The 17,415-nt window shown below is 38.8% G+C and overlaps 1 protein-coding gene across 1 annotated transcript in view; it reads left to right on the forward strand.

The window, feature by feature from the left end:
- The first annotated feature begins 315 nt into the window (after positions 1-315).
- The window catches only part of LOC142344656 (uncharacterized), a 75,461-nt gene continuing 58,361 nt past the window's right edge, over positions 316-17,415 (forward strand). The window contains exon 1 of the mRNA XM_075396481.1: positions 316-4,077. Within this exon, the coding sequence (XP_075252596.1) occupies positions 1,717-4,077 (2,361 nt within the window). The 5' untranslated portion in view covers positions 316-1,716. The remainder of the gene's footprint in view (positions 4,078-17,415) is intronic.

Below are 17,415 nucleotides of genomic sequence, written 5' to 3' on the forward strand. Positions count from 1 at the left end.
AATACGAAATTTTTGGATACGAAAATGATGTTCACGTTTCTGTTCTTTTATGAGTTGAAATGATTATTGTAAAATATTATCAAATCGAGGTTTTTCGTGCTTGAGGTGTGAATGAAGAACAATTCGACGATTAATTTGGACAAATTGAGTGAAAATCGATCGAGTGTGCAGGTCTGATTTTGATCAAACCGATGTGTGTTTATGCGCGGTGATTATAATTTTAGCAAACTGCAGTAGCTTTATAGTCCAATGAAATCACGAAGCGTGAATTTTTCCTACAGTGCGAGCATGGAAAAATAGGGGAGTCTTAACTGCTGTTACGGCCTGCCTTTTGCTGGATTCATTTTACTGATGTTTTCTCTTTTCTCATCCTATTTTTCCTGTTTTCCCCCTATTTGGAAAAATTATCCCGATCCCGGATTGAATATCATTTATTGCCAGCGATACATAACATATAGTAGCCGCTTTTTAGCTGAAGAAATAGCAGCTAATGCGTGTTTTTGTGCCTCGCCCTGTGAAATATAATTGAAGTCCTTTTTATACCAGAGTAATTATAAGAACAAATAACCAGCAATAACTATGGCAAGATATGAGAGCCTCCCTTGGTATTTTGCGCAAATTGACGGCATTAAACGGATGCGGTTTTTATTATGATCATTATTACTACTTCTGATTGTTCGTCTTTGAACAGTTTGATGCTAGTTGGGGTATTATTACTGGAATATTATTGTTTAGATAATAATAACCTTTTACTATATAATCGTCGCTCTTATCAAAAACCCACTACCGTGAAGCTCCCTTCTTCTATTACGTTGCCTTGTTCCATTTTTAAATAAAATTCCATCGCTCCTATAAACGAACATACAGTTTTATATAACAATTTTTCTGGAAAACGCTACTGGTCAAAGCGATTATAAGTCAATCAAATAGATATTAGCAGCAATGTTACCTGCAGTGCTTAGATATTTCGCAAGGAGTGTTCGCTAAACAGCAGTGTGCTCTTGATGTGTTTAGGAGTGTGACGCAAAATTAAGGCAATTGAAAAATAAAACAAATTTGTTATTCCACTTAACGCAGACAAAAAAGGACGGGCATTTCAAGCCATAAAAGAACGTGTACCTTTCTCCTGTTTATTTCTTTTATTTTTATTTTGCTTTGCTTTTTTCAACAGCTTCAGCTTATTGTTATTTACTCTTTTGTTTTCCTTCACAAAACGCAGATTGGAACACTAACGAAAGCGCGCGCTTATTCGTTTTAATCACTTGTTTCCAATTGCTTCAATTTAATTTGAAACCCCCTCCCTCGTTTTTTTCTCACTGATGAAAATACATAATTACATTCCCCTTTCTCAAAGTGTGAAAAAATGCGACCTGTCAATCAACTGCAATTGTTTATTACCTTACATTCATACTTATAGTGGTCTTTTATTGGTAAAAACAATATTTTGAGATAAATTCGTTAGATTTGATTAGAAGTCTTGAGCGATTACATTTATTGATTTTTTCCGCCAAAAATGCTGTAATTTAACGTCCAAAATCCCTAAATTCTAAAAAACGCAGGTAAGCTTTTCCTCGCTTTTGTCTTCGAAGAAACAAACAAACAAACTTCACAATTTCCAGCTTTTTGCAATTAGTAATTTCCAGCTTTTAGTTTAAAACTTGCAATTATTAACCAAAATTTACCAAAACTTCCATTTTGACCAAAAATTGGACTAAAATGTGTACTGTTATTAATTTCAGTTTCTGTTGCCATTTATTACTGCTTTTACTAGTTGCTAATTTTTATGATTCGGCTTACATTAGTGAAACTTCATGCCCGCAAGTTTGTCAGTGTTTAGACAAAGATGTTGGATGCAACAACTTAAACCTAACGTCCTTGCCAACAGATATTGATGTTCTAACCGAAAAGCTAGAATTAGCCGAAAACAAACTCTCGGCTGAAAAACTAAGTCTTAAATTCCAAGCGTACCCTAATCTGAAGAACCTTGATTTACGTGATAACTTTATAACTGTCATTAACCAAGACTTGCTACACGGATTGCAAAGTTCATTAGAGTACCTTGACTTATCAGGGAACGGAATAAATGACGTGAAAAAGAATACATTATCAAGTTTGAGAAACTTGAAATACTTGAAGCTAAGTCGGAATGATTTATATGAAATTCCAGAATTGCCGGCGAACCTGCTGGTTTTAGATCTTTCCGAAAATTTCAAAATCAATTCTTTGAAATCCAACTCATCTTTTCGGGGGCTGAAAAAGTTGCGTCACTTGATTTTAAACGATTGCTCAATATACACTGTGGACGATTCTGCATTTGATGAGCAAGAAGAACTGATCGACCTTCGAATGAACGGAAATTCTCTTTATCAAGTGCCGTCATTTTTGCCGCCATCATTGACAACTCTAAGTTTGCAGGACAACAGACTAAAGTCAATCGGAGCACCGGGTGACGATGTTGCAAACCCTTTCGAAAGGTTGACTCGACTTGAACAACTATTTTTGCAACGGAACTGGATTTCTGTAATCGGTGATTCGGTTTTCAAATCTATCGCTAGTTTGCGCGAATTGCATTTATCAGTTAATAGGCTGATAAAAATTCCCTCATTTTTGCCCAAAAGCTTAATGATATTGGAAATTGGTGGGAACCAACTAACGCGAATCGCCTCTGACTCTGGTTACATCTCGGTGGAAAACAACCCCTTCCTAGATTTGCCCGATTTAGCAGAGCTGGGGTTGAGCAACAACAGCTTAGTTAATATGCCGGCCAGGTTATTACAAAATAACCGCAAGTTATCAATTTTGGATTTATCTTTCAACGATTTCACCCAAATTCCAAATATCTACTCATCCTCGCGACTTGAAATCAATCTTGACGCCAACTCTATTCGAGAAATTGATGAGTCATCTTTTAAAAATTGCCCAAATGTTAAGAAAATCTATCTAAATAACAACAAAATTTCCCGAGTCGACGGTACTGCTATCGAGAAACTGAAAGAATTGAAAACACTTGAATTACGCGATAACCTGTTGAGAGATTTACCATTATTTATAACCCGCAAGTTGGTAAACATCGACCTGAGTAAAAACTATATTCAAACAATCACGCCGTCCACTTTTAACAATAGTAAGACTTTGAGCAAAATTAACTTAGAAACAAACGATTTATCCAAAATACAAGAATCTGTTTTTAAATACCTTACTAGATTGCGTTATTTATTTCTGGCGAATAACAACATCATAGAACTTGATTTCAAAATTCCGGATTCTGTAACTGAATTCCAAATACATCATAATCAACTGGCTACAATTGGTAATTTAAGCTCAACCTTCTTCACCCCAAAATCGTACCTTACCGCCCTAGACTTAAGTGCTAATAACATTCGATCAATATCCCCTCAAGCTTTTACAAATTTTAAATATTTAACTGATTTATACCTGGACGAAAACAGACTATCGTCTCTGAATTTGAAATTGCCTTCAAGTGCTAAAAGAATAACAGTTAAAAATAACTTGATTCGGAAACTCGAAGCAGGTTCGCTAACAGGTCTTACCTATGCTTACGTCTTGGACCTCACAAACAATTCAATAAGTCTAATTGAAAAAGGCTTCTTTATTTCCGATGAGTTCAAAGCTCGTTATCAAGATGGAAATGTTCGTCCGTTTGAGCTGATTCTGGATTTGAACAACATCCAAACTTTGAGCCGGGGTATTTTTGCGCCAATTCTGGATAACAAAGTCCAGCTTTTGCTGTACATAAACGATAATGACGTTCGATGCAACTGTTTATGGCAATGGCTGACGAAAGAACTAACATTACCATATATGGAAATATACGGTGAATGTAACTTTCCGAGAGCGTTACGTAACTGGCAGATGTCATTGGTGCCAAACGAGAAGTTTCAATGTTCAAAACCGAAAATCAAAACCAAATCTCGTAACATGAAGTTGATTACAAGCGTAGGAGCGACAGCTCGGCTCACCTGTGTAGCAGAGGGGGAACCCATTCCGTTTTACACCTGGGCAATCCACTCTAATAGTGGGAATGATTTGATCACACTCATCAACGACGAAGTATATGTGAGTATAGAAATCGGCAGCCATAGATATCTTAAAATTGTCCTGAAAATATGAAACATCAGGCCGATGTATTCTGTCGCTGCCAGTGAACATGGCGATGTCTTTTTTGTATCTGCAAAGAACAAAATTTTCAGTTCAATTAGAGCCAATTTCGAAAGCGGCAAATCTTTAATTATATCTATCTGAATGTTGAATATTTAATACTTTTGTGAATTTGTTATGTACATGTTTTCCAAGCCTTTCTCTTTCGGTTCACTATGCGTAAAAGTTACACGCTGACAAAAATTCAGAACCTGAACCTTGGAAGTTTCGATCAGTCGCGTCAAACTGAGTTGTTTTTGGCCGCAGGTTTATTTACACGTCAATATCATTTTCAAAGTAATTCAGATTGATTAAAAAAACTTTTTCAGAGAAAGCGAAATAACGGACTGAATAGAAGAAATTGTTGGAAGCGGCATAAGTTGATTCTGAAAATACAACTGATCCTGAAACTCTGTCATCAGGGGATTTTAATGTTTTCTTGTCAGGTTGTTTGGCTCAAACTCAAAAACACCCAAACATGAAGCATAACGTCTGACGCATTTTTTTCACCCCTACTCTCAAATGTTTGTTAATATATTTTTTGTGAAAAAACAACGCGGCTTTTTGATATTTAGTGAAATATTTTCCTGCGATTTACTTGCAAGTAATTTTACAACAAAAATCTGAAAATCTCAAACACCGCATAAATTGTAGAAGAAGTGCTTACTGTTTTGCAAAATATGTTTTGGTTAAAAACATTCAGTCACGGCCCATTTGGGAAATAATTGCTGAAAGTGAATGCGTGGCGCTGGTTCATTTTTATAGACATTGATCAGTCTAATAAATTACAATAGATGGGTTTTTTGTAGTATCCAGGTTAGAAAATAAATTTAAAAAATTTCAATTTCTCGCACAGTGTAAGAAAGTTGATGCTCAACTTTTAAAATAATAAAAACTCTTCGTCACAACCAGCCCCTCCACCAAGAAAACCCATTAAACTTCTCCCCCCAGTTACTAGTGAAGCTAGAAACTGTAGAAATTGGTGTTATTCAAGCTGACGGTACACGCATGAAGTGTAATGCCACTTTGGGAGTTGACCAAGTGTTTCTTCTCTTCCAGGTCAGGTTTTTGGCCACCGACAACTCGGCAGCGGGGGTAGTTTCCACAGGATAAACTGGTGTTCGGAGCTGAGGGGTTCCATAAACAACGTGATTGCTGCCATCCTTCCTGCATAAGTGCCGAAATAAAAAATGTTTTTACGAGCAGGAACCAATTTAGTCCAGTAGTTTATAATGGAAATTATTTAGTATCAATCTGCTTGAATGATTTTTTCAGTTCGAGATTCAAACGGTAAACAATTAAATGAGTCAACAAGTAAAACGCAACAGTTGAGTTTACTATGGACTGATTGCTAACAGATTGTTTTCCCTCATGCATCTAGCAGTTTCAAAATTGACTACAAAAGAACACAATTTGTCGGAGGATACCAGTAGCGCGAAAATCCCAACTAGTGAATATCAGTTATTTCTTTTTTTTCTTTCAGCAGCAACCCGAGAAACAAGACGGAAATGTGCTGTGTGCTGGAGAGATTAGAGTAGACCAGATAGAAAAGTATAAAACAAAATTTCGCTTGGTTTTTTTTTTACTTGTTTGTGCCTATTCGAGTCAGAGGGCAGAGACGAAGATAAGATGGAGCAACCGAGTTAACTTCGTCTCAGGGCAGAGAAGCAGAGAAGAAATCGTAGTACAAGAAACAATGTGAGTGTTCTCCGGCACACAAGAGAGTGCACTGTTAAAGAGATACCGTAAAGCAGGAGGTGAGATTGAGTTGAGTGACTGCTGGACACATTGCTGGAATTTCGACAGCAGGTGTCAACCCGGTTATTGTTGATCAGAGCAACTTGGCGGATAATCATCAAGAGGAGCATACATCAGAAGTGCGTTCCTTGATACACCGTTTACCGCTAAGTGACCTTCTAGTGGTACAGTCTGGTAAAGAAATTTGCGGTTGTTCTATCAGCTTTAAGTAGGGTAACATCTAGAGTTGTTTTAAGTTGAACTGAACGACTGAGAGAGTACTTAAGAAGATTACATGAGGCTTCTCTAAGGAGTCTAGAATGGGAACGAGAGACACAAGAGAGCAAGGGTCACGAGTGAAGGACAACAGCGCACTCTCCAGTAGAATATCTCCTCGACGTAACCGACTTCAAAAACTAAGCAACTCTTAAATTGAGAACGACATCCTAATAATCGAAGAAATGCAGAGATTTTGAAAACTGTTTAAAGAAGTATAGGGTAGTTCAACAATAAATCTTAGGGGCAACACCCACAGCTGGTCGATATACGTATAAATAAAAGGGTTTCCAGGTAAGGGTTTTTTTTTTACTAAAATTCTTTGAGTTGAATGTCTGAAATTTCCGTGCACAACCAAATATATTTACATCTGTTATAAAGAGGCGAAAATTTATTAAACAACATACATTTATGCTTTTATGGGCTATAAACTTCATTGCAGGTAAAACCAGTTCCGAAGCGTTTAGACAACGTGTAACGGCTGCTCTCCTATCAAAGTCAAGGAAAACTTTACACCGCCTAGTTCGTTTCAGCGGTTTCAAATCTGTCCGGATATTGTATTTTTGCAGTTAACTTTTGTGAACTGTATTATCCGCTATACTTTAGAATGCCGTTGCATTACTTGATACTCAATAATTTCAAATAACTAATTGTTTAGCTTTGCTGAATAACAAATAACTTTGCTTCAATTAAGCAAAAGTCCAAAATTCAAAATAAGCAAATTAGTTCAAATTAGAGGTTTTTCAGTGATATCTCCTTAACCACAAAAGCTAGTGAGATAAAATTTCACAGGGTTAAGAACGTTAGGTAGGCCTACTATCTGATGTAAAAATAAACAACGCTGGGTAAACTGCGTTGGTGGGGCTACCTTTTATATTTTATACCCAATCTTAATACATGGGCAAAAATTTCAATGTTGAATAACTCGGTAAGTAATGATTCAAAATTGAGCAAACTTGGCAGTGCACAACACTGTCATACAAGTAATCAAACGAAAAAGAAATGAACGAAATCGGTAGAGTTGTCTTCGAGAAATAACGCAACAAGTTTCACCTCAGATTTGAATATACTGAGTTAATTTAATCATCAGCTTTTGTTTCTCAATTGGCCTCAATAACACCAATGTTGAACTAGAGTAGGCTTCGTTAAAGCCAGTAAGAGAAACTGACTTTATGCTTTGCACAAAGTTTCTCTTACTTAGGAACTTCGTTCCTCAGAAAGAAAGTTTTGAGAATATCAAAGTTAATTCTCTTTTCACAAGTCAAAGTAAAGTTAAAACTGTACAATCACTAATATGATCTACAGAAACAAGACACGATAACAAGTAATTTACCGCTCAAGAAAGTGTGCTTCAATACGCACGGTATGTCAGTTTAATACGACCAAAATTGCAAGTTTCAACTGATTTTTGGTAGTTTTTCAAGCTCTATTTATACTGCCGTACATGTCAAAATTGCATCTCTGATTGGTGGTAGATTACTGTGACGTAAGATTCTCTGAATGCACTGAAGTTGGGGTTCGGGATACCTTATACGGTGCCCCGCACTCTCTGAATTAGTATAAAAATCGCAAAATTCATCGAATCTGGCTTACCAAGTCGGGTATCTCTTGCTCCGTTTGAGCTAAATTTGTGCGATTGTGAACACTTGAATACGTGGCAATAATTGCGTAATTAAAGTTTGAGTTTCTGTTTCACTTCATATATGACGATTACGTACTAATAATAGTTGCTAAATATAAATGTTGAACAAAATGAACAAATCCGTTTGGCTTCGATAGAATGTAGCATTAAATTTCGCTTGTCACACTATTCTAGCTTTAAGGCTTGAAATGACCTTGAAGCGCTATTCAATTTGATTTCTGAGTTGTTAAGCTCAGCCGCAATATCGCCGGCCCTGTTTTCCATCGCGAAAACATCCTTTCCAGGTAGTACTGGGGCGAGCTTCACTACTGGCCTCTTGTACACTCTGTCGTTCGTTCGAACTATAGCTAATCGAATCACACCGTCAGACCCATCGATGGTCTCCGTAACTCGACCTAGGTTGTAATATCCACGCTTATTGCTGTCTTCGATCAACCAAACGAGGTCGCCTTCTTTAAGGGTTTCGTTCGCCGTAGATCGCCATTTTTGCCGATTATTCAGAGTTGGCAGATATTCGTTCCGAAATCTGTCCCATATGAGATTTGCATAGGCTTGAGTTCGTCGAAAGAGCTTTCGATGATCAACAAATTCTTCCGCGCATGGTAGGTAGGGTAAGCAAACGTTCTTGTTGCCAAGCAAGAAGTGATTGGGGGTCAATGCCTCCAAGTCATTAACATCTGAACTGACTGGAGTCAAAGGTCTTGCGTTCAATGTCTGCTCAACAATACACATCGTTGTTGAAAGAACGTCCTCGGTGACTGATCTGTTCCCCAACACTGCATACATTGCTTTCTTGCAACTTCTCACCAACCGTTCCCATACTCCTCCAAAGTGTGGTGCTGCGGGTGGGTTGAACTTCCATCTGATTCCTCGTTGAATTAGATGTCCTTCGATCCCTTCTTTGTTCCATTCCGCAATGTACTCTGCAAACTCTCTTTCAGCTCCAACAAAATTTGTCCCGTTGTCGCTGATGATCGTATTCGGTTTGCCTCTTCGAGCAATAAATCTCATTATTGCATTGAGACAACTATCTGTGTCCAACTTAGGTACCACTTCTATATGCACCGCTCTCATAGTTAGACATGTGAAAAGACAACACCATCTCTTTTCATTTCTTCGCCCAATCTTCACATTGAAAGGGCCAAAGTAGTCAACTCCAACATTTGTAAAAGCTGTAGAAGCATCTAACCGTTCTTCGGGTAGACCTGCCATTACTGGTGCTATCGTTTGTGCTCTGCCTTTTCTGCAGGTAATGCACTTGTTCTTGATTGATCTTAAGGCGTTCCGTATGCCTAGGATCCACATCTTCTGCTGAACAATGTTTCCTACATGCTCAGTGCCCTCGTGTTGATTGTCCTTGTGCTCGTTTCGCAAGAATAATTCAACCGCATGATGTTTCCAATGTAGCAATATTGGATGCTTTGCATTGAAATCCAATTGACTTTTGCCTATTCTGCCTTTGGCTCGAATAAGTCCTTCTTCATCCAGGAAGGGGGCAAAATTGTAGGATTTTGCTGCCTTTTGGAATTTCCTTTTCAGTTTTCAGAGATTTCATCTCTTCACCAAACTGTTCTTGTTGTAGTAACTTGAAGATTGTTGCTTTTGCTTTTTCTCTTTCTTCAATGCTGACTACGGGTGTTGCTGGTCTGTGTTTGTTCAATGCTCGCTGTACGTATGCCACTGTATTTACTAGTCTGTTGAAGTTACTGAATCGTTCCCACTGGATAACCGCTTTCTTCTCTTCAGCCTGTATCATGAATACTGATGAGGGTATATTCTCTTCATCTGATGCAAAGATTAGGTTCACCTGCTGTGGCCATTCGCTTTCTGGTCGCTTCAACCAGGCCGGCCCAGTGAGCAGTGAGCCACTCACTTCTCTTGAGTTCTTCAATGTTGATTGCTCTCGTGCCAATGTCAGCTGGGTTGTTGATACCGCTCACATGTTTCCACTGCGAAACATCGGTTGTATCTAGTATCTCAGCCACTCGGTTGGCCACAAACACTTGTTGTTTGCGATGGGAACTGTGTATCCACTGCAGTTGCAGTACCGTAGTTGAGTCTGACCAAAAACTGCAACTATTTATCTTCATTTCATGTTCCTTGACTATCTGTTCTTTCAACCTCACTGCCATGACTGCCGCTTGCAACTCCAATCGTGGTATTGAAAGATGCCTCATCGGTGCCACTCTGCATTTTCCAATGACAAATGCTAAGTCAGCTGAGTATTCTTTTGGTTGTGAACGTAGATAGGCCACTGCACACATCGTGTCTTCAGATGCGTCAGCAAACACATGAAGCTCAGTTTTATCCCTCTCTCTGTTGAAGTATCTTCTATCGATGCTTGTTTCAGCCACTATTGGAAGTTGTTCTTTCCATCTCAGGAATTCTTCTTCTTCACTAGGTTCCACTTCGTTGTCCCAATGTTGTCCATTCTTAGTCCAGATGCCTTTCAGAAGTCGTCTCATATGAACACTGAACGGAGCAAACAATCCGATCGGGTCGAATACTGAAGATACCAGTGACAGAATCTTCCTCTGAGTTATTGGAGTTTCGACTTTTTTGTTTGTACCTCTACACACTTGAAGACTATCGTCAGTAACAGTCCACTGTAGTCCAAGCACTGAAGATCCCTCCGCGTTGGGTTCCAACTCGACTTGCTTTGTGTTGCTGATTGACTTCAAGTCCTCTGGGATTGCTTCGATAACTGCATCGCTGTTGCTTATCCACTTCTTCAATTCAAATCCATGTTGTGAGAGAAGAGGTTGTAGTTGATTGAAGACTTCAATTGCTTCTTCAGGGGTTTCTACTGATTTGATGAAATCATCCATGTAGAAGTTGTTTTGTATTGCCTTGGTTGCTATTGGATACTCTTTTTCGTTGTCCAGTCCCACTCGCCTGAGAGCATAGTTCGCGCAAGTTGGAGAACTCTTAGCTCCAAATACGTGACGCTGATATTCGTATATCTGAACAGGTTCGTTAGTTCTTGGACGCCATAAAAACCTCAAGCAACTTCTATCCTGTTCGGGAACTTGCACTTGTAGAAACATCGATTCGATGTCGGCTGTTAGGGCTATTGGTCCTTCACGGAATCTGAATATTGTTCCGATCAACCCATGTAGCAGATCAGGTCCTAATAGTAGCTTATCATTAAGGCATACTTCTTTGTACTTTGAGGCAGCATTGCAAACACGTCTTACTTTGCCAGGCTTGTTCGGGTTTAGCACTGGATGGTGTGGCAAATACCATTCTTTCCCGAAGGTGCCTTTCACTTCGGACTCGTCCAATATCTTTACGAATCCTTTTTCTACATCTGTATCTATTGACTGTTGATACAAATTCTTCAGGTTTGGGTCCCTTTGGAATCTTCGCTCCAGTGAGTAAAGCTGACGCAAGGCTGAGCTGTAGTTGTTCGGTAGGTTTGGCTCTGGTTCACTCCACAGCATTCCCACTTCGTACCGCTCGCCTGTGAACTTTGTCGTACTCTCTAGCATCTTTTGTGCCTGCAGTTCCTTCTTTGACTGACTGACGACGTTGATTTTGGAAGCATAGGTTTCTATGTCCCACCAGGTTTGGATATTCTCAGCCACTTTCACATCTTCAGTGAAGGCGAAATGACAAACATTTTGTCTTCTTTTGCCCGTCATGGGTCCACTGACTACCCATCCTAGCTCTGTTAGAACGGCGAAAGGTTCACTTCGTGTTCCTATCTTGTAGTCCAATGGGCGTTGTAGCTCATAAGCATCTTGACCAAGGATGATGCCAACTTCCATCAAGTTGAAGCTTTTGTTGGGTAAAACACTCAAGTGGTTGAAGCTTTGCTTCAGCTTGTTGTAGTTATAATTTGTGTTTCCCAAGGAGATTGACGGGTGTGCAAACGCTTCGATTGAATGCACCTTTGAATGTAGTCCCTTTATTTTGAGAGGAACCTTTTCTGTCTTCAGATCCTTCGTTCCGTGTATGCCAGCTATGTTGAGCGTCACACCGGTGCCTTGGGCCCGTAACTTCTCTTGCACACTTTGATCGATGAATGAAACCGTTGATCCACTATCGAGGAAAGCATATGTGTTCAGCCTGTTGCCACCGCTCTGTATTGAGACAGGAACTATCTGAAGAAAGCTAGTAACTTCGTTACTCTGGTTGATTGTTGCTGCGCTTACGTTGACTGCATGATTGCCCTCATCCATTTGGTTTTCTGAGTGTAGCAATCGGTTGTGCTTCTTGATGCATCCATTGATGCCACACGCATTGACTTTACAATCTTTGATTGCATGTCCTTTGCCTAGACATCCGTAACATAAGCGTTGCTTTCTCACTGCTGCGTACCGATCATTCACACTCATGTTTCTAAATAGTGGACAGTTCCATATTTTATGAGTGCCATCAGCTAGCGGACAGTGATCACTTTGCGTTTGCTTCGTTTCTTTCACGTTGGAACTTGCACTGAAGTTAGACGTTTTCGAGAACCGTTTGTCTCTATTTGTGCTTCTTCGGTCTTCTTCTCTTCGCTCTCCCTTGAAAGCTGAAAACCCTTCGTGCACGAATGCTATCCTTGATAGCCATTTTTCAAACATAATCAGATCAGGCCAATCTTCATCTTTATCATCAACATAGAACCACCACTTCTCTTTGAGAACTTGGGGTAGTTTATCTACTGCCATATAGAGTGTCGAGCTTGATTGCAGATCACCAATCTGCTTGTACTCTTTGAGCACATTCACAAAGTTCGAAACAATAACTGAGAAACTGATCAGATCTGTTGAGTCGTGAGGTTTCACCTGACTTGCTTTGCGAAGGCTCTCCAGTTGTGCATCAATGATCACATGAGGCCTTCCAAATTTCCTCTCCAGAATATTCCATGCAGCACCATAGAATTGTCCAGAATAGCCCATTCCAGAGATTGCTGACCTTGCCTTGCCTGTCAGTAGAGTCTTCAGATGGCTCATCTTCTCTGAGTCTGGTATTGGTCGTTGATCCACTGTAGCAATGAACATACTAGACCACTCCGGCCATTCGAGAGGGTTCCCGTCGAAGTTGTTCAACTTCAGCTTTGGTAGGCTACTACTACCTGAATAGCCAGTGTTGTATCGTAATAGACCAGCTCTGGGGGAAACGTCTCGGTCTTCAACACTTGAGGATCGGTCTCGTGAACTGCGATATCGTGAGAAGTGACTTTGCCTGTTCACTTCAGGGGTTACTTCGAAGCGAGTTGTTGATCGATCTGGTGTTAGAAGGTTGTCGATTCTGCTGGCCCAGTCAGAGACATCTCTTTTCTTGGGGGTCCAGTTGAAAGGCGATTTGTCTCGAGCACCAGTTGATTGGGAACGAGCATCATCGTTCTCTAATGCTGTTCTCTTCACTTTGCGCTCTAGCTCACGCTCTTCCTCCAGCAGTTGATGCTTGGTTTCCAGTTCCTTCATTTGCATTTCCAGCTCTAGCTTCATTCGCTCGAACCGTGCTTGTTCGAGTCGCATCTTGGTTTCGAACTCGATATCGAATTTCTTCATCCTTTCCTCGCGCCTTTGCTTTGCTGAAGATGTTTCCGAAACATTCTCCGTCTCTTGGCCACTTGCTGTTGCACCATTTTGCACTGTTTGAGCAACTGGGTTGTCCGTTTGGTAGTTGTTGTTGCTCTCGCTGTCGTTCACTGCTTGAGATGTGTTGCTTTGCTCTGCATTCATTGCTGGTTGCGTGCCTTTGCTTATATATGCAAGCCAATGATAGTCCAAACTTGCTTTGCACTTTCTTGCTTCTTTCAGATGCTCTTCAACGAAATTTGCTTGGTAGGGCACAAGCTTGTTTCGACGCTGCAGTTGCTTGGGTATTTCTTCCTCTAGGAGGTGGACAGTCTGTTGGTAGAGGACCTTTAGTTTGTTGGGTCGATCTGAATCTTCAATTATTTTGTAGCCAATCCCTGTTTTGGTGTGGACTTCTTCCCGTAAATCTTGGAGCTTCTTGTCGTACCTTTGAGCTGTTGATTGAAGCTCCTCTCTGCTGATTGTGTTTGGATTGCCTGATTGCCTTTTGCTTTGCTGGCTCCTTTTAAGCGAGGTTAGTTCTTCAACGTAATTTGTGAAGTGCACTCGGAACTTTCGCTCTGCCTCACTGGGGTTGAGCTGTTGATTTGTTTGATTCTCTTTGGGGGATGCCTTCGGCACTCTCTTCATCAGATTGGACAGCAGTTTGCCTTCCACTGTCCGGGTCGGCGGACGAAATGTAACGGCTGCTCTCCTATCAAAGTCAAGGAAAACTTTACACCGCCTAGTTCGTTTCAGCGGTTTCAAATCTGTCCGGATATTGTATTTTTGCAGTTAACTTTTGTGAACTGTATTATCCGCTATACTTTAGAATGCCGTTGCATTACTTGATACTCAATAATTTCAAATAACTAATTGTTTAGCTTTGCTGAATAACAAATAACTTTGCTTCAATTAAGCAAAAGTCCAAAATTCAAAATAAGCAAATTAGTTCAAATTAGAGGTTTTTCAGTGATATCTCCTTAACCACAAAAGCTAGTGAGATAAAATTTCACAGGGTTAAGAACGTTAGGTAGGCCTACTATCTGATGTAAAAATAAACAACGCTGGGTAAACTGCGTTGGTGGGGCTACCTTTTATATTTTATACCCAATCTTAATACATGGGCAAAAATTTCAATGTTGAATAACTCGGTAAGTAATGATTCAAAATTGAGCAAACTTGGCAGTGCACAACACTGTCATACAAGTAATCAAACGAAAAAGAAATGAACGAAATCGGTAGAATTGTCTTCGAGAAATAACGCAACAAGTTTCACCTCAGATTTGAATATACTGAGTTAATTTAATCATCAGCTTTTGTTTCTCAATTGGCCTCAATAACACCAATGTTGAACTAGAGTAGGCTTCGTTAAAGCCAGTAAGAGAAACTGACTTTATGCTTTGCACAAAGTTTCTCTTACTTAGGAACTTCGTTCCTCAGAAAGAAAGTTTTGAGAATATCAAAGTTAATTCTCTTTTCACAAGTCAAAGTAAAGTTAAAACTGTACAATCACTAATATGATCTACAGAAACAAGACACGATAACAAGTAATTTACCGCTCAAGAAAGTGTGCTTCAATACGCACGGTATGTCAGTTTAATACGACCAAAATTGCATGTTTCAACTGATTTTTGGTAGTTTTTCAAGCTCTATTTATACTGCCGTACATGTCAAAATTGCATCTCTGATTGGTGGTAGATTACTGTGACGTAAGATTCTCTGAATGCACTGAAGTTGGGGTTCGGGATACCTTATACGGTGCCCCGCACTCTCTGAATTAGTATAAAAATCGCAAAATTCATCGAATCTGGCTTACCAAGTTGGGTATCTCTTGCTCCGTTTGAGCTAAATTTGTGCGATTGTGAACACTTGAATACGTGGCAATAATTGCGTAATTAAAGTTTGAGTTTCTGTTTCACTTCATATATGACGATTACGTACTAATAATAGTTGCTAAATATAAATGTTGAACAAAATGAACAAATCCGTTTGGCTTCGATAGAATGTAGCATTAAATTTCGCTTGTCACACTATTCTAGCTTTAAGGCTTGAAATGACCTTGAAGCGCTATTCAATTTGATTTCTGAGTTGTTAAGCTCAGCCGCAATACAACGAATAAAACTCCATTAAACACTGTGAAAAATGATTCCAAAATGTAGCGACAAAATTCTTTTTTAAAAATCAAATTTTATTTCTTTAAGAAAATTCACAGGGAAGATGGCACATACACACGGCCTCAATACTTCGGTGTTGAATTTACGTTTTTTCCCCAAAAATTTGGTAGTTTAAATTCAAAGTTTCTTTACCAGCTGTTGGAGACATTTATAGTGTTTATGTTTCGCTGTTCCAGCTGATCATGTTTATTTAGAATAAATGAACGTCCAGCCAGAGACTCCGCTGTCCCCACTTTGGCCAATATTTTCTAATTGTTTGCCTGTTTGTCGCTCTACGACAAAAGCAACTTTTACAATATTCGTTACTGCCTCTTAGCGGTTCTTTACATGATTCAAATTGTATTTTCGAATTTTCGAAATTTGCGCAATACTCGATAAGCAAGTTATCTTAAAAATTGACTTTTTTTCCCTTAAAAATGGACTTTTTCAGCATTACGCTGTCGATGGTGTAGCAAAACGAAAAATGCGCGTATACCATTTTTTCGTACTGACATTTACTTGAATTGTTTTACTTTTTCTTTCCAGTGGCGCATTTTAGATTCATCCAGCTAAGTCTTTCTTACTTTACACAATGACCCTTTATTTTGCCAATATGCTTCCCCTCACCTGCAGTTCCAGTTCAGTCTAGAGGAAATACTTGAACTGATATGAGTTGAGATATTTAGCTGCATTTTTTTACTGCAAACATTTATTTACTTTCGTCTTTTGAAATTGTAGAGCATTCATTAACATAAACACCTTTCTCATAAACCAAATAAATGTACGAATCACGTTTTGTTCACTTTATCCTTTTTGTTGATTGAGTTTTGAAGAACTCAAAGTGAAAAAAAGTCAATTAAAGCCGCGGAAGACTTCACAGCTATTTCTGAATAGCTTTTGTGACACTTGAAAAAAGCTGAAATAGGTCAAAAAATTGAAAAAGGTATGCAGAATCAATGCGTATAAGAGAAAATAATTGCAGAATAATTGCAGTCATTCGTATCAGCAAGATGCTGAATTTCTTTTGAAAATAAAACATTCTGTCGCTTGTCGAATGAACAACTTCGTGAAAGAAAAATGTTTTCTTTCACAGAGAGGAATTTATGTGCTTGATTTATTGTCCCTTTGTGAATGAATTTCAGAAGGATACAAATTTGCGTCAATTATACATGTATTATAATATTTGTTTTGCACTCATGCTAAGTCAAGGAGAGAAAGAGAGCAAAATTTTGCAAAAAAACTTCAAATTACGGTGCACTGTTTTCAAAATGTCATGAAGTTGTCGGTAAGCAGACAAAATTTATTTGTTATTTCTAGCGATATTATGTTCAATTTTACGTCTAACGCAAATTCTTGAGAAACAATAGTCCTTCGTAAAAATTTGCAAAACTTGAACCACAGCTTGTGAGGGTCCGATATGATAATTGTCAGTCACGAAACCTCTTGAGGGGGGGGGGGGGGGGGGGTCACATAAATCTTCAATTTATCAGGTTCATGGCTGATGACCAAGAACTACTCGGTTATGCCAGTTAGTCGTCATAAGCAATTATTATTTTTTGAAATTTTTGGTTCATCAATGAAAAATTATAAAATCGCCGCATAAAATTATGCAAGTAGTACCCGATGGAATTCTTCTTTCTATAATCATCATCTTTGGCCTGACTCAAAGATTAATTAGAATACTTTGGACAGCCAGTACTTGGTAAATAAAATTGAAACTGTAAATAAAATTGTATATAAAATTTAAAGTTTTTATTTTTATAAATATTTTTAGTTGTTTTGATCTATGAAATATACCACTACTGATTTAAACTTTCATTTGAGACCTAAACAAAAATTATTCTTGGGAATTTTAACAATACAATTATCATTTTCAATTCAAAAGGAATGTGAAGCTGTCTATGTGAGGATGAGCTCTCACTTAACCATAGCT

The sequence above is a fragment of the Convolutriloba macropyga genome, chromosome 8 (assembly GCF_964194025.1).
Source record: "Convolutriloba macropyga chromosome 8, txConMacr16.3, whole genome shotgun sequence".
NCBI classification, from domain to species: Eukaryota; Metazoa; Xenacoelomorpha; order Acoela; family Convolutidae; genus Convolutriloba; species Convolutriloba macropyga.